Source organism: Hemibagrus wyckioides, linkage group LG27 (genome assembly GCF_019097595.1).
Source record: "Hemibagrus wyckioides isolate EC202008001 linkage group LG27, SWU_Hwy_1.0, whole genome shotgun sequence".
Lineage (NCBI taxonomy): Eukaryota > Metazoa > Chordata > Actinopteri > Siluriformes > Bagridae > Hemibagrus > Hemibagrus wyckioides.
In genome coordinates, this window is record NC_080736.1 from 18,399,101 (window position 1) to 18,421,674 (window position 22,574).

Below are 22,574 nucleotides of genomic sequence, written 5' to 3' on the forward strand. Positions count from 1 at the left end.
AAAAGGTCAGGTCAGATTAACACCACTGTCTTTTAGAATCAAAACACTGTACGTGTGTGTGGTGTGTGTGTGTGTGTGTGCTACTGAAAAGATGATACCAACCTGTAACACTCAGTTCTACTCTCTGAACAGGTTTAGGGGCGTAACAGGTGTAAATTCCCGAGTCTGAGAGCGTCACATTACTCAGCAAGATGGAGAAGTTTCCTTCTGCAATCTCAGTTGTAAAAGTTTTAACTCTGCCTCTGTACTTTGGGCTCTGGTCGTTAAAATCTTCTTTACCCATGATGATATCAACCACCACTTGGTGTTCTTCTTCATTTCGCCAAAATACATCCCCACCTGCTGCAGTGGGATCGACGGAACATGGTAAGATGACTGTATCACCTTCTTCAGCCGTACGTATCTCATTGTTCTGCACCAACACTGAAAGAACAACATGAATACACAAGAAATCAAATGTAGGTGAAATCTACTAGTAACCAGTGCCCTCCCCTTCCTGCTGGATCGTGTATCATCAGTGAAATCACACTGTTTGTCAGAGGTGTGTTAATCTCTCACCATTGTATATCAGCAGTTGGATCAATAAGAATAAAATACATCTGTGGAAAAAGAAAAGTGGAACAGCAGGATTAATTTATCTTATGTTAACAGAACAATATGACCATGGACCCAGTAAAGATGAATAATAACTCTGGAGACTTTTATGAACTGCAATACAAACCTGAGTATACAGATTACCGAAATGATCAAAATGCATGTCTTCACCAGCTGCAATTTCAGACTATATCAGATACCGTTAACAACAGAAGACCTTAGTGAAGCGATATGGGATCTTAGTAGTGGTAAAGCACCTGGAACAGATGGGTTGCCAGTAGAGTTCTACATAACATTTAAGACCAATTGTTTTTAATAGTAACGCTCCAAGATAGATTAAGATAGATTAGCTTTAATAACAAGGCCTCAACTGAATGCTCATCTTACTGCCCAATTGGTTTAATGGAACGTGACTCAAAAATACTTTGAAAAGCGTTTTCTAGAAGACTGGATAAATATCTCCCTCCGTTGATTATTGATGATCAGCAAGGCTTTGTACAAAACCTTCAATCAGATAGAATGGACTTACCTTTTAGAAATAGTCCTAAGGTTTGGATTAGGCATAATTTCTTAAATGAATTTGATTCTTATAGACAAACTTCAGCCTCTGAGATCCTAACTAACAATACCATACAAAGCCAAGACCGTTTATTTTACAGTGATGGCCTCGTCAGGGATGCCCTTTGTCTCCCATACTGTTTGTATTGGCTATTAAACCTCCAGCCATGGCAGTGAGAGCACAAACAGGATTATCAGCCTTTGCACTTGGGTAAAAGATCACCGCATCCTTAAAAGTTCATTGCAAGATCATCTTTATGCACAGACATATCTGTGCTGTTACAACTGCAACATTATTTAATAGTGTTTGTTTGAGTGTATTTAGTGCCTCCTAGTGGCCATTCTAGTTATTTTTCTCTGTAGTGATATCACAGGAAGTAGGCTTATACAGACGAGGCTGTCTTATCTGGCTGTCTTAGCACACTATTTACAGTGTGAACAGGGGGCAGTACAATATCATATTTTTGAAAAGTTCCACAATTTTGGGGAGTTTTCTGGATATAAAGTGAACAATTCCAAATTAGTGTTAATGTTTCTTAATAAAGGAGAAAGACAAAGTCTGAGAATAAATACTTCATTCATGACGAATACTGAAAGTTTTGGGTACTTGGATGTCAAAAAGATCCCGAAAAGTGATGCCACCAAAAAAACATTGAGCACTGATAAACTGGTTCAACTTGCCTGTATCCATGATCGGACGAATAAATATAATACAAACGTCAATTCTACCCCAATTTTTTTTATTTTATTTTCAAGCACTCCACTAGCACTGGTAGTGGTACCAAATATGTTTTACCAAAAACTTTAAATTCAATTTGTTGGTCAATTCATCTGGAATAACAGAAGAGCTAGACTCCGCCTTAAGCTACTACATCTGCGCTACGAGAGGGGAGGGCTTCATCGTTAAAACTGGAAGTGTAGGCTTTACTTGAAAAGAAATCGTACACAATGTTTGTATGTATTGTTTGATTTTATCTATTTTCTTCAATGCAGACTAAGTACGTGTGTGTGATTGGGGATTTGTTTAGTAGTTAACTAGTTATGTACATCATTCGGCAGCGACTTACATTAAGCTCATTTATACATCTGAGCAACTGAGGGTTAAGGGCCTTGCTTAAGGGCCCAGCAGTAGGTTAAGGTGTTAACTCTTAGACTGCCCAAAGATGATGGTTAATCCAGGACAGAGCTGAGAAGCACTGTTTTACCATCCAGCTGATGGACCCAGGCTTAACAGAGGACATTCTTTCATTAACTGATTCTTCAATAAGCACTGGGTGTAGCAGCTTAATAGAAGTAATTGTTATTATGTGACATTAAATGATGTCTTTTTATCTGTCTTCCCTTCACCCCCACCCTCAAAATACACTGATTTTTTTCGTATTAAATTTGCATTGGTGATATTTACCTAGTAGAAAATGGGTCAGCTTAAATAACCAGCCCCTTCAGAGTTCTTAGGGAAGGAGACGTTATGAAAGGGAGTAGGGTTTTATTTCAGCCTGAGATTAAATGACTGACACAATTAATACAAATGTAGTTGTGCAGTGTGTGAAGTATGCTCATTTTTTTAAACATGTAAGGATCTTTTCTAGATTATAGCACTACTATTCTTGTTCATGTTCCTTAACAGGACAGTAAAATGAGCTACGGAGTACACATAGCCAATCTCTACTGTGGAGACAGTGACAAACATGACCCTTTTACTGAATGTTGGTTTTGGATCAAAACATCTGACACACAGGCCTCAGTACACACGGATGACTGGCCAAGCAGTGATGTGTTTACCTTGACAGCTCCAGGACAGCTTTAACAGCTTTAAATCACTCATTTTGCTTATATGGGCACTGTTTCCTTTTAGATTTTGTACAGCGTTTGTACTCCAGTCCAGGAGGTGGCAGTAAAACACTCTTCAAGTCGATGTGGTGCTTATGATGACGAAGAAGAAGCAGGAAGACCAGCGTTAGGATTAGCTTTTGGTTAGCTTAACATTATAAAACACTGGATGCTGTAAACAAACTAGGCTTCGAAGCATAACAGTTGTGGCTTGTAGCATTAACCTGCTACAGAGCTAACAGTCTAATATCATAGATCATTGCGTTATAATGACGGAATTGTTTAGCTTAGTTTAGCCAGCTGCGTATTTATATAACAAGTTATACGTAGCTGCGCAGTGAAAGTTAGCCAGTTAGCTCCGTGATGTAGTGTTCTAATTAAATTTCCGGATCGATGTCTGAAAGTGAAGAAAGGGTTTAATACTCGAGACCAGGAGAAAGGTATCAGCTGCTCATCTTCTTAGAATTAAACATCAAAGTTGCTATTGTTTATGTCTGGAAAGAGACAGCAAATTTCGCACACGATAGCCTTTAACTTTTGCTCAGTATTCGTGAAAAATTTTTTTTAACAATTAATTTTTCATTTGTTTGTTTCACTGCAACTTATTAAGATGGGAACTCCGTTTAAGATCCCGAAGAAGAAACAACTTTCGGATTCCTCCGTCATTCGCATGACGTCACCTCTCTCGCGGCTTCAGGATGACGTCACACCCAAAGTAGGAATCTTATTGACATGACCGTATGGTTTTATAGCATTAACGTTTAGCAGCTTTTGAACGAAAACGTGTCCTGGGTATCACACAGTGCCCTGCATTGCTAAAAGCATAGTGAAAAATGGAGTGCACTTATAAACTTCCCATCATGCATCATGATTAATGGGTTTAACGATGTAATGAAGGCTCATAATGCACCGTAGATGGTTTATTGCCTGCATAATTATTGGCGTTGCGGTGTGTTGGGTGGAGTTGATCTATGTTCAGTTAACATTTCGTATGCTACCACCACCATGCTTCCCAGTGAGGAAGGTGCCCTTTGGGCACTGTGTACCAAGCCCAAAATCTTAAATTCGGCCAAACTCTATAAAGGGCTTCATACACGGCATGCTTCCATCAAGATTTTGCGTAACATTCAAGGTGTGAAAAGCTTCACCAGTCGGAGCTGTGGCTCTCTCCAGTTCCTTCAGAGTTAACCTTGGCTTCTTGGTTGCTTCTCTGACTAAACCCCACTTTACCTGCTAACTCGTGGTGTTCCTTTTTATTATTTCTGGTTGCTCTGTAAGACATTTAATCTATCTGTCTATCTATCTATCTATCTATCTATCTATCTATCTATCTATCTATCTGTCTATCTATCTATCTATCTATCTATCTATCTATCTAACTGATCTGTGACTTATATTTTTCCAGAACATTTTCTTTTCAGAGTGTAGTTAGCTCCATAATCTTCATGATGCTGTTTTGTATTGCACTAAGGTCTGGATATTTTCTCTTCCACAGTCTCCCTGGAATCGAGACGTTTTTAACAGGCAAAAGTTGAATGGAAGCGGTTTTGCTAATGGAAGAAGAGAAACCAAGCCAGGATCTACTGGAGCTGACCGGTGAGAGACTGATAAACTTCAGTTGTTAAAGAGAAATAAATATAACATTCTTTCCAAGCTACTGTATTTCACACAACATGCAGATTTTTGGTCAACTGTTACCGTGCGTTATTTACATCTTTCAAGCAAAGCAGCGTGAACATAACACGAGAGAATTAAAGCTGAATTTCTATGGTATGCCACCAGGGGGCAGTGTTGCACTGAAAGACGAACTGACACTAAAGACCTTGTCCACACTACAGGATTTTAAGCCTGATTTAAGCCCGATTTGCAAATTAACGAGCTGGCCGACAGATCGGTCTGTGATCGTGGGAAAATCAGCGGGTGATCAGCGCTCGGCAATCTTTATGTGTGAACTACTCAACAACGCATCAAAGAGGCTCACTGACACCTCGCAGACAAAATCCAGATATCTGGCGTGTTAAATATCTGGGGCGGTCGGCCGACTCGAAATCACATGGTGTCAATTGTAGCTACAACCTCCAGCCAATGAGAGAGCAAGTCAACAGAGTTGAGGTCACCGGAAGAAAAGCAGCAGCAGCAACATGGCTTCAAAAATAGTGTGGACACAACATTTATTTTAATAAATTAACATTTATCTAGAGCGAGACTCCTGCCGACGTCCATTTTCAAAACAAACCTCTACCGAAAGTCTCGCGTCATTTCCGGATCCACCTGTCGTGTGTGTTTTCATGACAAAACATGGTTTGGGGACGGCGTTGAGGCATTGAGTGACAAGAGTTGTTGTCAGATGGTGTGGTGTGCGACCCCCTCTTGTGGATCATTTACGAAGCGTCGCGTAGTGTGAACACCACAAGGACAAAAAGACATGAAGTCACATGGTCTGAACAGCAAAGCGATCTGCCGACGGTTAAAGTCTTGTAGTGTGACCAGGCCTTAAGTAGACGGATTTCTTTAATCAATTATAAAGGCAGCCACCAGATGGCGGTGTTCACTTAAATATTTTTGCAAACATGACGTAATTGAAAACGAGTTGGTATTGGCCATTATTGAGCTTTCCGTTAAAACTGAGTGATATAATGACACGTGATGTTCTTTCCATGCAGTGTGTGTGTGCTTGACTATTCATCATCATTTAAATAAATAAAACTGTAGTGTGTTTTTATTTTCTCTCCAGAAATAAATGTGAGGATAACACTTCTTCTTCTTCTTTGGGCTTTTCCCTTCAATGGGTCTCCACAGTGAATCCTCTCTCTCCACCTATCCCTATCTTCTGCATCCTCAACACTTACACCCACTAGCTTCATATCCTCATTTATTACATCCATATACCTCCTCTTTGGCCTTCCTCTTTTCCTCCTGCCTGGCAGCTCCATGTCCAACATTCTCCTACCAATATACTCACTCTCCCTCCTCTGGACATGTCCAAACCATCTTAATCTGTCCTCCCTAACTTTGTCCCCCAGACGTCCAACATGAGCTGTCCCTCTGATGTACTCGTTCCTAATCCTGTCCAACTGTGTCACTCCCAAAGAGAACCTCAACATCTTCAGCTCTGCCACCTCCAGCTCTGACTCTGTTTCTTCCTCACTGACACTGCCTCTAAACCATACAGCATGGCCGGTCTCACCACTGTCCTGTACACCTTCCCCTTGATTCTCGCTGATATTACACAAATGATGTAAACATGAAGCGCATATTTATATAGAGTGTGTGTGTGTGTTTTTCCAGATGGAGACCCAAGAGGGCATCAGATAAGCTGTGCCAGCGTGAAGACAGCAAACACACACCTGCAGCTAAGAAGCAATGTGGTGAGGACAAAACACACAGCAGAGGTCAGAGTTCAAGGTTCAAAACAGGACGCAGGTTCTCACACATGGTTCTGTGGAAACACACTTCAGTGACAGGTGTTGCATGCTTCAAAATGGCCGACTTATGCATACATACATATATATATATATATATATATATATGTGTGTGTGTATATACACACTATATTACCAAAAGTATTCGCTCACCCATCCAAATAATCAGAATCAGGTGTTCCAATCACTTCCATGGCCACAGGTGTATAAAATCAAGCACCTAGGCATGCAGACTGTTTTTACAAACATTTGTGAAAGAATGGGTCGCTCTCAGGAGCTCAGTGAATTCCAGCGTGGAACTGTGATAGGATGCCACCTGTGCAACAAATCCAGTCGTGAAATTTCCTCGCTCCTAAATATTCCACAGTCAACTGTCAGCTGTATTATAAGAACGTGGAAGTGTTTGGGAACGACAGCAACTCAGCCACGAAGTGGTAGGCCACGTAAACTGACGGAGCGGGGTCAGCGGATGCTGAGGCGCATAGTGCGAAGAGGTCGCCAACTTTCTGCAGAGTCAATCGCTACAGACCTCCAAACTTCATGTGGCCTTCAGATTAGCTCAAGAACAGTGCGCAGAGAGCTTCATGGAATGGGTTTCCATGGCCGAGCAGCTGCATCCAAGCCATACATCACCAAGTGCAATGCAAAGCGTCGGATGCAGTGGTGTAAAGCACGCCGCCACTGGACTCTAGAGCAGTGGAGACGCGTTCTCTGGAGTGACGAATCGCGCTTCTCCATCTGGCAATCTGATGGACGAGTCTGGGTTTGGCGGTTGCCAGGAGAACGGTACTTGTCTGACTGCATTGTGCCAAGTGTAAAGTTTGGTGGAGGGGGGATTATGGTGTGGGGTTGTTTTTCAGGAGCTGGGCTTGGCCCCTTAGTTCCAGTGAAAGGAACTCTGAATGCTTCAGCATACCAAGACATTTTGGACAATTCCATGCTCCCAACTTTGTGGGAACAGTTTGGAGCTGGCCCCTTCCTCTTCCAACATGACTGTGCACCAGTGACCAAAGCAAGGTCCATAAAGACATGGATGACAGAGTCTGGTGTGGATGAACTTGACTGGCCTGCACAGAGTCCTGACCTCAACCCGATAGAACACCTTTGGGATGAATTAGAGTGGAGACTGAGAGCCAGGCCTTCTCGTCCAACATCAGTGTGTGACCTCACAAATGCGCTTCTGGAAGAATGGTCAAAAATTCCCATAAACACACTCCTAAACCTTGTGGACAGCCTTCCCAGAAGAGTTGAAGCTGTTATAGCTGCAAAGGGTGGACCGACGTCATATTGAACCCTATGGATTAGGAATGGGATGTCACTTAAGTTCATATGTGAGTCAAGGCAGGTGAGCGAATACTTTTGGCAATATAGTGTATATATATATATATATACACACATATACACACACACAGCTCTGGAAAAAAATGAGACCACTGCCCAATCTCCAGATTTGAACCCTATTGATCACAAACCATCAAGCAAAGCTGAGCTAAAGAGTGGTATAAAGTTCCCCAACAGTAGTGTGATAAACTGGTGGAGAGCATGGAGCCAAAACCCATGCAGATTGGGGTTATTCCACCAAATACTGATCTCTTAATGTGATTTAGACAAAGCATTAACACAATCTGTTTACAAATGATTTGTATTTTGTTTTATTTGAGTTATTAAAGCTCTGCAAATACTGCATGATCTTGGGTTATTTTGATGTGATGTCATTTCCTTTAAATATACACTCTAAATAACAATAGTTATATTTGGAATTTAGGAGAAATATTGTCAGCAGTTCACAAAAAAATGAAACAAAACTCTTCATCTCACCAATACATGAACCTGGAAGGGCAAAACACAAGAAACTCATTATTTTGCAGTGGTCTCTTATTTTTTTCCAGAGCTGTGTATATATATATATATATATATATATATATATATATATATATATATATATATATATATATATATATATTTATCTGTTTGTTGTATATGTTTTATTACAGCACATTAAAATGCGATTTCTTTTCTCCCACATTTTCTCCAAGCATACTTTGCACGCTCCGTAATTCATTTAGCAGCGACACCGACTTCTTTTGACGCATGCTGAAGCTCGGCCTTCATATCTGGCGTGAATTACTGCCACGCTAACGAGGGAAACTTGCTTATGTGCGCTTTAATGAGCTCTTAAAGTTGAAAATTCCCTCTTTCTCTTTTTTTTTTCCCCTTCTGTGTCCTCATTTCCTCTCCTTTGCTCTCCGTGCTCTATATTTTGCTGGAAGGCTGCAGCATTTTCCTGGCTTCATATCACTGATAAAGAAACTTGTTTAACTTTATAGAGCTTTAAAAGAGCGTCCTGCTGTTTTCTTCCTCGTCATTTCTGATCTCTTTCTCTCTCTCAGAGATAACAACGCTTCAAAATATCTGTTTCATGTGCACTTCGATGGCTTGGTGTCAGACGGATCATTTCTAGAAAGCTCGCACAATTTGGTTGAATTTTTTCTGTACAAAAACAAACCCTGACACGTGGATAAGGAACATGATGTGACAGTTTGCAGCTTTATTTCTGGTATGTGTCTATGACCTGAATATAAATCATTCTACTTCCTGTAGAGCCCGGCCTCACTGAGAAATCTACATCTTCACAGCCTGAGGATGAGGATGATGAGGAAGAGGATAAGAAGATTGCTTCTCCAGTCAGAGAAGCAAAGAGCGCAAACACACAAGCATCTGTGGTGAGATTTGATCTTTCTTTATCATGCTCCCATAGCAGTCAGAAATCATTTTAAATTTAGAAGCACACTGATTTTAACACCAGAGTTCTAGGTTTGGGCCTAAAAAAATAAATATCCTGAAAGTAAGATAAAAATTCTAGCTGTTGTATGTGACATAATAGATGAAAATGATGACTTGTCAGCCAAGTTTTGGATTTTTGGGAAATTTGCATCCGTATCTTTAAAAAAAACCCCATGGATTTAAGCTCCGCCCACTCAGCACAATTAGTTATATAATCCCCGAAAAGCTTGTTTCCTGATGTTAATGTCACTTTGTGTCGTTGAGGTTTCCTTCCTTTATAACGCTCATGTTTGTTTTTAATCCTAAAATAAATCTTTTAGAATTAATTTAAGTTCATTAATTGATTAATGTTATACTGAAAAATGGCAGTAAGCATAAGTATCATTTATCTATTTATCATTTATTTTTATTTTTTTTATTAAATAAAAATTAATATTTAATAATTATTTATTTTATTTAATTATAATATTTAATAATTCTTTCAGGTGAAAGTGTCTTAACAGTGAAATAAAGCAAATAAACCTCTCATCATAATACTAGATTTTTAGGTTTATTATGGATGTTAATTAGTTGGTGCCTCATTTGCATAAATGCAAACTGAGTCAGAATAACAGCAAACAAGGTTGGGGGGGGTGGTATTTGTCTGTAGAGACCAGAACACACACACATTATAAGCAGGACATTACAGTAAGATTTATTGGAATATTTTACAGATTTGTTTTCATTTAACGAGCCTGAAATGATGTAACTCTTTATTTCTTTTCACTAAAGAACACAGCCGTAGTGGACAAGCAGAATGGACAGGGCACACACTCCTCTTCTCACACACACTCTGAGGACAGAGTGCCGGCAAGGACATCGAAAGACACAAACGTCCAGTCCGGTTCTGTCCAGAAAGCTGCCAGTGATTGTTCTTACACCAGGAGGAAGCTGAGACTTACTCTGAAAACCTACCAGAGAACCAAAGCAAGCAGCATAGAACCCAGTGTGTACAAGATTCCTCATTCTAGCATTGTAATTCTGCCTTAATGTATAAATCATCAGCTTTCTGGAATTTTCTAACTTCACTCTAGTAGCAGTCTCTGAAAGGGGTGTGGCCTTTAGTTCGAAGGCGGAGCTTAGCATTCTGTCAGCTATTGTGAGCAATGAGTTTAGACCGAGTCAAACTCCATGACATGTTCGCTACATTAAGAGCAAGATCCTGTGCAGTAATTAATAATTATTCAGTTTCGGACTCGGCTGAAGGTGTTTGCAGTACCGTGAGTTCTCACAGGTCCAGAGGCTGGTGCTGTGGAATCACTTTAATCCCTTCGCTCCATAGGGGAATCTGAGTGTGTTTCCTGGAAGTGTGACTGGAAAAAGTGCTCAGCCTCAATTTCGGGACTAAATCTTGTTTTTTAAAAGTTTTTTTTTTTTCCATTCACAGTCATTACAGCAGACAGGAATAGGAGAAGGTGTGAGGGCTGAGGTGGGGCAAAGACAGTGGGCTAGCGTGAGGGAACTAAACGATGCAGAACCGAACCCTGAAAACCTCTGAGCACCGGACCTTATGCGATTCCAGTGTAGTTTCTTTATTCGTGTCAGTAATTCTTCTTCTCTGAGATTAAGTTCTGCATATTTTCCTCGGTCTTTACAAGCTGTAAAGAATTAAACACAGAGTTAATAATCTCTTCATCCTGGTGGCAGTGATGTACCTCCAAGCTCAGTGTGATGAAATCTCATTTCTTTGGCTAGCAGGAATCCCCAAACCCTTTATACAGCCACAAACCCTTTTGGTTTGGCTTCTGGTTCTGTTTGGGTTCTGAGGAACACGATCCGGCCGTTATTTACCCGCAGGTGTCTGGTTTCTCCACCACGTCTCTTCCAAATGTTTATGAACACGTTATCGCTTTACGTTTCCAGCGACTCGATTTCTAGCCCTATGAGTAAAGCTACAGCGCCAGTGCTTTATTTATTTATCACACGCTCATCTTATTCATTTCTCTAGAAGAAGAATTTACAAGCGACGTAGTGTTTATTTATTAATTCAGTTTTTTCTTATTTCTTCCATTACTTATTTATTTTATTTATTTTTTGAGTTAGAAATTTACTCGAATTGTTTGGATTTGATTTATTATTATTTTATTAATCATTCATCTTATTATTTATTAGTTTCATTTGTAAATATTGAAGATCATTATTATTAGGTAATAATATTATTAAAATGTTTAGTTATTAGATTATTATAAAAATGATTTAAAGGCCATTTGTCGTTCATTTGTCTTAAAGGATCAGTTAAGACAGGGAGTGGGTTTGAGAATCTGCAGTGTTGACCACTGTGTGATTGTTCATGTGTGTGCTGCAGTTGTACTGTCTAGTGGTGATGAAGATGAGGAACAGGATGAAGCACGCAGTGAAGCTCGACTTAATCCCAATCTACAGGTAAGGGTTAGTCGGTATTCAGGAGTTTTAGTTTTAAACGTTTTGTGTAGCTAATAACCATAAGCACTCATTCAGCACTGATCTCTCTCTCTCTCTCTCTCTCTCTCACTGACTTTTTTCTCTCATATATATATATATATACAGAAGAGCCAAAGGCCAGAAGTTCAGAGTTCATCTCCTGCCACAATGGACCTCGCCTTCTCCACTCTGTACTTTGGCACAACGTGGAGTCACGCCAATGGTCCCATCATGGTGTGTGTGTGTGTTTCTCAATTTAAGCCGTTGCTGCATGTTCCATTAAAGGATAAAACTATTTGCCTTTCTGGAATTTGAATTGATGCGAATCAGGCATCGTGATGGACCGAAAGAAAGCACAAGCATACAGAGACGACAAAAACAAGCGTGATGTTCCCACATCTAAGTGAAACATGTGTCATGCACACATCTGTTTTTACTCCAGCTGTGGTGTAGTGTCCATCAGAATGACACTTCTCAGGTTCACGTTGAGGAACTGGCTCGTAATGACGCAGCTTGAAGGTCACTTGTAGTCCAAAGTGTACAGTAATCCCTGACACACACACCTGTGGGCGTGTGTGTGTTTTATATCGTAGCTTTTATTGACTGTGATAAATAGTTACAGCCTGGTGCAGGACAACAGACACACACAGAACGTTCTCCTTCTCTCTGGAGTACAAACTGAACCACAAACCTATAAACAGACAAATAAACAAGAGTAGGAAGTGGTGTGTGAACTCACTGAGATTGTTTTATAGGGTCTCTGACATCATTGTCATCTTGCTCTCTCTCTCTCTCTCTCTCTCTCTCTCTCTCCCTCCCTCCCCCTCACGCCTTCTCTCTCTTGTTTTGTAGATTACGGAAGAGTGCATCTTGATTCGACTAAAAGGTGAAGCACTGTCACACCTACACACAGAAGGATGTTCCTTGTATTAGTTAGCAACATGATGATGGAACACACATAAGGAACAAAACAGTCCATTTCCATGTTCATTTAAACTATAAGCAAAGAGGAAGTGACATCAGCAGGAATTGTTGTCGCTTTTTTTGTCTGAATAGCAGACTGAGCTCTCTTTGTCTGTCCATGTCAGGAGCGGAGGCTGTCGGTGGTGCTGGAGAGTGTGTGTCGGTGTGTGTGGTTCCCTCGGAGCTGCGAGCGTACGGCGTGTGGAATGCCGTTGGCAGCGGGTTGATGGAGCTGCGCGACTCTTCATCCTCCCTCCTCTTCTTCATTCTGAGTGACGCTCAGGCCCGACTGCTACACACCGAGCTCTCTGTGCTACACAAACACACAGGTGAGGTATAGTAAAATTACTGATACAGAAATACACTTCAGTTGAAAGATCCACATATTATGTTTACATATCCATCTTATAGCTCCACCCTCGCCATTTGTGTTGTTGCACCTGACTGGTCGATTGGACGACCTGCAGGAAGCTACCTTAGCATCTCTGATGGAGGTGATGGCTGTGAGGAGCGGACACACGTCCCTGGGAACACCGCTGTCCCGGGAGGAGGGACTGAAACGAGTAATGTCCCACTGTCACGGTGCCCAATTTCTCACGCTGCTGGGCTGCAAAGTAACCAATCAGGTAAGCCCGGCCCCTTATTTCCAACACCTCTTTTTTAGCTTCAGATGCAGCAAGATTGATTTCAAATTGATTTTATGACATCTTTTTCAGAATTTCTTATTGTGTTATACATCTGTACTGATATGCCTTCACATCCTGAGCTCTCTCTGCATGTTTACAGGAGAGTCAGAATGGGACCAGAAGCGTCAGAGCCCCTGCACTCATGGGTATCAGACACACACTACGCAGCCATACAAGACAGCCAAGCATGCCCAAAAGGTACACTGCGACTTTTCCTCTGTTCATTTTACCCAAATCACAACATTTTCTTAAAACTTTTTAAGGAGTTATGCTTATATTGTAACACCATAATAGATTACTGTTGTTCCCATTTTTTTCTTGTTTATGTTTTGAAACTCTATTAAACAAATGTGTGCTTGTGTTAGTTTTCTTTTCTGTTTGCTTTTATCTTTCCTCACTTTCCTTGGTTCCTTTGTTAACATAGTTCATTTTGTTTTACAAATTCAACTTGGTTCTCTTCTACCCTTGGGTCTGGCACATTTTCTGGTTCCCTTGATCCCTGGTTCCCTTGTTTCCTTGATCCCTTGGTTCCCTTGTTTCCTTGATCCCTTGGTTCCCGTGTTTCCTTGATCCCCTGGTTCCCTTGTTTCCTTGATCCCCTGGTTCCCTTGTTTCCTTGATCCCCTGGTTCCCTTGTTTCCTTGATCCCCTGGTTCCCTTGTTTCCTTGATCCCCTGGTTCCCTTGTTTCCTTGATCCCCTGGTTCCTTTGTTTCCTTGATCCCCTGGTTCCTTTGTTTCCTTGATCCCCTGGTTCCTTTGTTTCCTTGATCCCCTGGTTCCCTTGTTTCCTTGATCCCCTGGTTCCTTTGTTTCCTTGATCCCCTGGTTCCCTTGTTTCCTTGATCCCCTGGTTCCCTTGTTTCCTTGATCCCCTGGTTCCCTTGTTTCCTTGATCCCCTGGTTCCCTTGTTTCCTTGATCCCCTGGTTCCCTTGTTTCCTTGATCCTCTGGTTCCTTTGTTTTCTTGATCCCCTGGTTCCCTTGTTTTCTTGATCCCTTCATCCCCTTGTTTCCTGTGATGCCTTGGTTCCCTTGTTTCCTTCCATCTCTTGGTTCTGTTGTTTCCTTCCATCTCTTGATTCCCTTGTCCTCTTGTTTCCTTTGATTCCTTAGGTTTGTTGGTTTCTCCATTCCATTATTTCCTTCCTTGCCTTGTTTTTTCTAGTTTCTTGGTTCCCTCATTGCTTGTTTCCCAAATTACACTTGGTACTCTTATTACCTTGCTAGTTTATTTTCCTTGCTTTCTCAGTTTCCTCATTTCCTTTGGTTCCTTCTTTTCTTCTTTTCCTTGGTTTTTTGGCGGCCCCGTTTCATTCTCTCAGTTCCTTGATCGTCTTGTACCCCCAGACTTTTTCATTCTTTGGTTTGCCTTGCCTTGCTTTGCTTGGTTCCTGGAGTCTCTTTTTTTCCTTGGTTCTGTCATTTTCCTAGTTTGCTTGATCCCTTGCTTCCCCTCTCCCACATCATTTCTTTTGTTGCTTTATTCCCTTGTTTTCTGCTTTTCCTGCTTTTGTTTGTTTGATCTCAGTCTTGCTCTGCCCATGATGTCTGCCCGAGTTGTGATACGAGCTGTACTTTAATGATGATTACTGGAACAGAAATTAAACTCCCTCCTCCAGCTCCTGTACTGTTTGATAATAGTGATTAAGCTGATTCAGCACTTTGTGCTTTGTTTGGCGCAGAATAGCTGGGCTCTATTGGAAACTTCTTCGTGTCACTGCTTTAGGTCTTTCCATGAAGTTTCCACTAAAGCTTTTGAAGTTGGGCTTTGATTAGTAAACCAATACTGCCATGCATGAGTTTTACAGAGGAATTTCAGTTTCCAAAAAAAGTTGCCCAGAATATGACAAGCTGGTGTTTTGTGATGCCTCAACGTTTTTATTGTAACTCTGTGTGCGCTTTACCGTATTTCATCAGGTTAATTCAATACCCCCCTCCACCCTCGAAAGGCGCCATCACCGTGACAACCGAAGACCTGGAGTGCCTTAGGGATGGTGAATTCCTCAATGATGTCATCATCGACTTCTACCTCAAGTGAGTTGCCAAGTGCCATGACTGAAACCTGTTTTGATGTTTAATCATTTTATTTTGCTATAATTTATCTTATAAAGTCGATTGAAATAGGAGTTCTCTCCCCAGGTACCTGCAGTTAGAGAGAGCGGATCGGGACGTGGCCGAAAGGTCGCACATCTTCAGCAGCTTCTTCTACAAGCAGCTCACACGCAAAGCAAATAGCAGCGAAGAGGACGCGGGCGGCACGTGAGCACCACACACACACTCCAGCACACACGTACTGTATATAACACATGTAAACTACACGTTAGTGCATAGACACATAAATATAACCTGCATAAACATACATGTACAATGTACAGGAGTTGGACAATGAAACTGAAACACTGGCCAATTTAGTGTTGGAGGTTTCATGGCTAAATTTGACCAGCCTGGTGGCTGATCATTGATTGCACATTCCACCAGTAAGAGCAGAGTGTGAAGGTTTAATTAGCAGAGTAACAGCACAGTTTTGCTTAAAATATTGCAATGCACACAACATTATGGGAGACAGATCAGAGTTCAAAAGAGGACAAATTGTTGGTGCACGTCTCGCTGGCGCATCTGTGACTAAGACAGCAAGTCTTTGTGATGTATCAAGAGCCACGGTATCCAGGGTAATTTCAGCATACCACCAAGAAGGACGAACCACATCCAACAGGAGTAACTGTGGACGCAAGAGGAAGCTGTCTGAAAGGGATGTCCGGGTGCTAACCCGGATTGTATCCAAAAAAACATAAAACCACAGCTGCCCAACTCACTGCAGAATTAAATGTGCACCTCAACTCTCCTGTTTCCACCAAAACTGTCCGTCGGGAGCTCCACAGGGTCAGTGTACATGGCCGGGCTGCTATAGCCAAACCTTTGGTCACTCGGGCCAATGCCAAACGTCGGTTTCAATGGTGCCAGCAGCGAAAATCTTGGGAGCCAAAAATCCAAAGAAGCGTACCACCCAGACTGTTGCATGCCCAGAGTGAAGCATGGGGGTGGATCAGTGATGGTTTGGGCTACAATATCATGGCATTCCCTAGGCCCAATACTTGTGCTAGATGGGCGCGTCACTGCCAAGGACTACCGAACCATTCTGGAGGACCATGTGCACCCAATGGTTCAAACATTGTATCCTGAAGGTGGTGCCGTGTATCAGGATGATAATGCACCAATGCACACAGCAAGACTGGTGACAGAGTGGTTTGATGAACATGAAAGTGAAGTTGAACATCTCCCATGGCCTGCACAGTCACCAGATCTAAATATTATTGAGCCACTTTGGGGTGTTTTGGAGGAGCGAGTCAGGAAACGTTTTCCTCCACCAGCATCACGTAGTGACCTGGCCACTATTCTGCAAGAAGAATGGCTCAGAATCCCTCTGGCCACTGTGCAGGACTTGTATCTGTCATTCCCAAGACGAACTGATTGTTCTGTATTGGCCGCAAAAGGAGGCCCTACACCATACTAATGAATTATTGTGGTCTACAACCGGGTGTTTCAGTTTCATTGTCCAACCCCTGTATGTATAAACCGTGAACGTAAACACGCGACTTGTTCATGTCTTACAGAGCGCAGTACAGACGCCATGGGAGAGTGAGAACGTGGACCAGAAATGTCGACATCTTCAGCAAGGACTACCTCTTCATACCTGTCAATCAGGAGTGAGTGTTTTTAGTTTTGTGGGCAAAGAGAACATGGAAAAGTGTGTTTTATTGGCGCTTTTTGATGAAGTCATCTTGTTGCTTAGTGACATAAGGGGCAAAGGAGACAAACGACAATGTTGGAACAAGTACAATGTGTTCTTAAGGGGGGAAAAAGTTAACACACAGTGTGTCCAGATGTTTTAGCCACTGGTAATACTTCAATTTGGACTGTCGAGTCCTGTTGAGATTTTAGTCCAGACATTGTGTGTATGTAAGAGAGAGAGCAAGATAGAGAGAGAGAGATGTCTATCTTTCTCATCAGCATCTCTCTCTCTCTCTCTCTCTCTCTCTCTCTTTTTTCTCCAGAGCCCACTGGTACTTGGTAGTGATCTGTTTCCCGGGCCTGCTGCAGTCCGAGTGCGTGCCGTGGAAGAAAAGCCAAACAGGTGCTCTACACACACACACACACACACACACACACACACACACACACGTCTAATCTAATTACTTTCAGCAGTCTTGTTCCCCACATGTGGTTTGGATGTCTCCCGGAGGTGTAAGAACATCTCGTTTCAGTCTGAAATGACAAGATGACGTACACACATACAGTCACGGAGAGACTGGAACACACTTCCTCATACGCTCATTTATTCCATTTATTCCAAAAATCCGTCTCCGTCCCCCTGAACTGTAGGTTTCTCATTCTAACATTCGTCAACAGGACACCTTTTACAGCAACAGGAAATTATACACAAGCATAAGAAGTGTGTGGTGCTAGATATAAGCAATAGAACAAATATTTTGTAATAAATACATAAAGAAAGTGATTAGTATGTTCTGTTATACCTTTATTATAGGCTTTAAGACATTTTGTGCTTTTTATGCCCATTTATTTTCATGCTATTATAGAGTCACAATATTTTGTCTTTTTTAAATTTTTTATAGCTTTATCACCACTAAACGTGGGAATGGTGTTAATTTGGAACGCCTAGACTGAAGCTCTTTAACTGTTTAACTTCAGGAATCCTTTAGCATTCGTAATGACAAATTACGTTTTATATATAAAACACACTCTGGCTTTTTGAATGTAACTTTCTAATAAAGATCTTATTTATTAGTTAAAGTGAAACTTCTGTTTTCAGTCTCTTTTTGAACGGAGCCACTTATTGTCTGGGACATAGAAATATTTCAAAGTACATGCTAACCATGACCTGTCAAGACACAATGGTCAACGGTCTCTTTATAAATCACCCATCTGAGTCATAACCGTAAAAACTGTGTGTGTGTGTGTGTGTGTGTGTTTGCAGAAAGTTTGGTTGATCCAAAGGCCAACTCAAAGGACAGCAATCTTCCGGTAACACACACACACACACACACACACACACACACAAACGCACAGACACACACATACAGTTTTTTAAGGACTCTCTCTGAAAACCTTGGATCGTTCCCAAACCTCTGGAAATCCGTTCTTTAAAGAAAAACACAAATCAAATACAAACAATAAAGATTGATATTATAATCAGAGGCATAAAGTAAGTTTATTTGATTGCTGCTATTTATTATCATATTTCTTTTACTTTACTGAGGAGTATTTACAGGAGGATGTCAGTGATAAGCTGATGAAAATGCCGGTACAGATATTCTAAAGTTTGGGGAATTTTTTTTTTTTTAAGTGGTCATGTTGACTAAAGAATCGGACATGTTTTCTTTTAGATCATATGGTAGAATAATATAGAGATAAAAAAATTATTTAAAAAAATTTCTGCTCATAAATTGTGTGTGTGTGTGTGTGTGTGTGTGTGTTCCAGGACTGCACAGTGCTCACCTGCAAGAGGAACATGGTGACCAGAAGGTAGGTTTAGCTATTTATTTCTGTTAACACTCTTCAGTTATTCATTTATATTCAAGAATGAATTGTTTGCATCAACGTTTTTTGTTTTGTAAGAAATCCTCACATGACACTGGACACTGCTCTCTTTAAGGCCCCGACGATATTAACCAGAACGAGAGTGTTTCTGGAAATAAATAAAAATAAATGTGGTGTCGATTAAGCGATGTTGCGTCGCCAAGTATGTTTACAAACTGTGTTTGTGTCTTAGAACGCCGATGAAAATAAATTAAAAAAATTAAAAAGAGTTTTTTTTTAAAGCTGGTGGTCTGTTTGGTCTGGTGGTCTCTGAGGGCTGTTACCGTGGTAACTCGGTATCCCTTCTCCATGCACAGGTCAAGCTGCATGTTACTACGTGCATTTGAGCACATGCTAGAGTTACACACACACACACACACACACAGCTTTCAGCAAATCCTTCTTTTTTACAACAGAGAGAGGCATGTAGGGTGAGAGATGATCTGATTAATCTCTCTCTCTCTCTCTCTCTCTCTCTCTCATTCTAGGCCTTGCATTCTGATCATGGACTCTCTGAAGCTGTCCTACCACTATCGCATCTACACGCTGCTACAAGAGTAAGTTTCCTGTACACCTTCTTCTCTGTACACCATAAAGCACAGATAATTATATCTAAATTATTACAAGAGCTTGACTATTTAGTTCTTGTCACGATCTCAGCAACCTGTATAACGTGGCCACAAACCGACAACACAGTCCCGAGATACAGAAGTAGAGCGAGACAGTAGGCGTAGATAATTAACCCCACTGAACAGCGTTGGATTTAGCACACAACCCTGAAGAAAGGCAGGATTTAAAGTCCTAGAGCACTAAGCTCAGTGGCGGTCAGTAAATAGCTTCTTTACATAAGTCCTACAAGCGTTTTCCAACTCCTCACTCGCATGGAAGGTGGCGTACAGTAGGCCTTCAGCTTTAGCTAGCTTAAGGGGAAATAATTGTTTTTAAGGCTAAAGTGAAGTTCAATTCTTATGTAACAGACTTTCCAAATGAAGGAAGAGTGCACTGGATGGACAGGTCCCAGGATGGACAGTTGACCATCATAGAAAAAGTTTTTTTTTTTTTTTTTTTAACCCCCAAATGATAATGCAACATTTAGAAGCCAGGCGGGAAAAATAAGTGCACCCTGTAATCCAGTGACATGTAGAATCACCTTTAAGGATTTCTGGAGTTTATAAGCATGTCACATCATTCTGGAGAACTTTTTGTTTTCTAACATTGCTTCAGTTCCGTGATGTTTGCTTTATGCACAGCTCTCTAAAGATCCCACCTCGGCATCACAATAGGGTTGAGAGCTGGACTTTGACTTGGTCATTCCAACACCTTGGTCGTCTTTAGCTGTTCAGGTGTTGATTTGCTGGTGTGCTTGGGATCATCTCAGCTTATTCTGATGGACTGGTGGCCTCACGTTAACAAAGTAAACAGTCCTTCTGGCTGTAGAAAAGTAAATTTCATCTTGATTGGAGATGCCCTTTTGACCCGTCCCAGATTGATGACCCTTGGCTGATGTTCTTTCTTCATGGTATAACAGACACACACCTGATTGCTCCAGAACACCAAACAGCCAAATGTTCTGCTTTTATATGTAGATGTAGTCACACTTCTCGAGGATTATCTTATCTGGTGTAGTTACACGTGTATGTTAATGACTGTGGGAAAGGTGTACTCATTTTTTCTCCCTAATTAAAATGACTACATATTGAAATCTGTTGTTGTTGTTGTTGTTTTTTCCCCTTCAGTATAGAATTAAAGTAGAACGTACTTTCATTTTCTGCACCATTAGTGGTGTGTCCATTAAACATGGCGTCTCTGGGCTCTGAATATGTTTTTTTTTTTTTATCTTAATATTCAAAATCTGACACTTTTATTCAGAATTGTATTTATCAGTTTTGGCCACGCTCTCCTCACCATCATCTGTTTCTGTAGCACAAAAGCAAAATTTATGAGGACTGTTCCTGTGACAATAAAAATCCAGAACAGCACAAGTTGTCTGCTACAATAAAAACGCTTTCGGACTCGAAAACACGACAATGTCGGTGTTCTCGATGCGTGCTGCGATATTATCCCGCACACGTGGGTTCGAGATGGAACACAGCGATGTGCGTAGTGGTGCAAGTGCGATCCGTCAGAAAATAATAAAACGCCAAAGCAAAAACAAACAGCTGTAAAAACAGGAGATCTGGCAGCAGATAAGCTCTTCAGAGATACGCTCGGGGGTTACTCGAGTGCATGTGCTTTTCTAAGCGGGGCAAAAAATGATGCACATGTATTTTACTGGGGGAAATAAAAACAAATACAGATTTAGAGAAACTTTTATATGATTTGCTTTGTAGCTGCTGTGGAACGATCCTTTATGTATCTGTTTTTATAACTTGTACCTCAGGTCCAGTGGGCGGGGTTATGTTTATCATCAGTTTTATCATCAGGTGCATTGTGAGGGGTTTATGTTTATTAGCAGTTTTATTTTACCTGCCCCTATGCTCTGCCCATTCAGGTACCTCAGGTGCAGTAGGAGGGGTTATGTTTATTATCTTTACTAAACTAATAAAATAATAAATTATTATCTTTTTTATAAAAAAAATTTTTTTTAACCTTTCCCTATGCTCCGCCCACTAAGGTACCTACAAGTGGAGTGGGAGGTGCGTAGAGGAACTCCACGAGTGTTCAATAATGACAACATTAAAGGGAGCCACTGCAAAGTGCCACTACAGGACAACAGCAGCGACTGTGGACTTTACCTGCTGCAGTATGTGGAGAGTTTTCTGCAGGTACACACACACATACACCCACACACACACACACCCTATCGAGCCTAGAGAGCTCATTCTGCTATTAAAGCACATCCTGGTGTCTGGGAAACAGATCGGACATCACGCACTGTGCCGACGTGTTTGTTCTTCATCTGAGACACATATCTCTTTCCTCAGCCGTGTTTCTAATCATTTCTTTCCTGTTCAGAATACAATTGTACACTTTGAGCTCCCGCTCCGGCTCGAACGTTGGTTTCCCCGGCAACAGGTCCGCAGGAAGAGAGCAGAGCTCCGTGAGCTGGTTCTTGAGCTGTACCAGAAGCAAGTGGGCGGAGCTATCCAAAGCAGCTAACGGGACTGGACGAAGGGTTGGACATCGATGTATTGTACCACGGTTTTACGGCGCTGCACTAATACACACACACGACTCATTTTGAAACATGTTACCATGCTGAAGCGTGCAAGACATGATTTTCAGTTACGTTCCTTTGAATACACGTCGCACAGAGAACACCTTAGTATTAATGCGTGTTAGTTTGTGCGATCAATAATTGTGTAAAGGCAACTAAGGGAGTAAGAATGGAAAAACCCTTTTACAAAGACGTGAAGAATATTTGTATTTCCTGTTAATTTATTATATTTGTATAGTCTGTGTTTTAATATATGAAGGCAAAAATAAAGTAAGAAATGTTATGCTTCTTAAGACTTGTGCGAATTTATTATCAGTGGTTTGTGTGTGTGTGTGTGTGTGTGTGTGTGTGCGCGTGCATTTAATTGTGTGTGGGCACACATTTCTGGAACCTTCCAGGCATAATAAACCTAATACATTGTTCAAAATATTTTGGCTTTGTTTCTGATTACTTGCGCAGCTGCAAACAATAACAAGCCAGTGTTCGGTCCATGTTACTGCTTTTTGTCCATCACAGAAGCGTGTGTTTGGGGTGGTTGTTTAAA

General features: G+C 41.2%; 2 protein-coding genes across 5 annotated transcripts in view; one reads left to right on the forward strand and one right to left on the reverse strand.

Moving 5' to 3' along the window:
• LOC131347568 (myelin-oligodendrocyte glycoprotein-like) overlaps positions 1-1,328 on the reverse strand; it is a 38,662-nt gene extending 37,334 nt beyond the window's left edge. The window contains exons 1-3 of one of the 2 annotated variants that reach the window (XR_009203795.1): positions 1,124-1,328; positions 559-599; positions 103-423 (exon numbers count right to left, since the gene is read on the reverse strand). Coding sequence is in view for 1 of the 2 variants with exons in the window: in XM_058381716.1 (XP_058237699.1) it covers positions 103-423; positions 559-599; positions 1,124-1,158 (397 nt within the window). In the remaining variant the exon portion in view is untranslated. The remainder of the gene's footprint in view (positions 1-102; positions 424-558; positions 600-1,123) is intronic. The other variant, XM_058381716.1, reaches the window with a different exon arrangement.
• Positions 1,329-3,076: 1,748 nt separating this feature from the next.
• senp7b (SUMO specific peptidase 7b) lies at positions 3,077-22,360 on the forward strand. Of its 3 annotated transcripts, none has more exons than XM_058381692.1 (21): positions 3,078-3,422; positions 3,593-3,697; positions 4,478-4,578; positions 6,271-6,374; positions 9,006-9,127; positions 9,960-10,173; positions 11,533-11,609; positions 11,754-11,861; positions 12,480-12,513; positions 12,716-12,919; positions 13,002-13,216; positions 13,377-13,474; positions 15,196-15,312; positions 15,418-15,537; positions 16,890-16,982; positions 17,331-17,410; positions 18,272-18,318; positions 18,776-18,819; positions 19,362-19,430; positions 21,488-21,638; positions 21,829-22,359. In XM_058381692.1, exons 2-21 carry the CDS (start codon positions 3,593-3,595, stop codon positions 21,970-21,972), a joined length of 2,247 nt encoding a protein of 748 aa, XP_058237675.1. In that variant the 5' UTR covers positions 3,078-3,422; the 3' UTR covers positions 21,973-22,359. The 3 variants fall into 3 exon arrangements, with proteins under 3 accessions (XP_058237677.1, XP_058237675.1, XP_058237676.1); XM_058381693.1 differs by having other exon boundaries at positions 6,271-6,350; positions 21,829-22,358; XM_058381694.1 differs by lacking the exon at positions 11,754-11,861 and having other exon boundaries at positions 3,077-3,422; positions 21,829-22,360.
• The last annotated feature ends 214 nt before the right edge of the window (positions 22,361-22,574 follow it).

What these genes read in the sequence shown, in the direction of transcription:
- senp7b (XM_058381692.1), top strand. Translation starts at nt 3,593, where the DNA reads ATGGGAACTCCGTTTAAGATCCCGAAGAAGAAACAACTTTCGGATTCC. An exon ending in AGGATGACGTCACACCCAAA is followed by an intron (nt 3,698 to 4,477) that starts GTAGGAATCTTA and finishes TCTCTTCCACAG; the next exon opens with TCTCCCTGGAATCGAGACGT. An exon ending in ATGTGGAGAGTTTTCTGCAG is followed by an intron (nt 21,639 to 21,828) that starts GTACACACACAC and finishes TTTCCTGTTCAG; the next exon opens with AATACAATTGTACACTTTGA.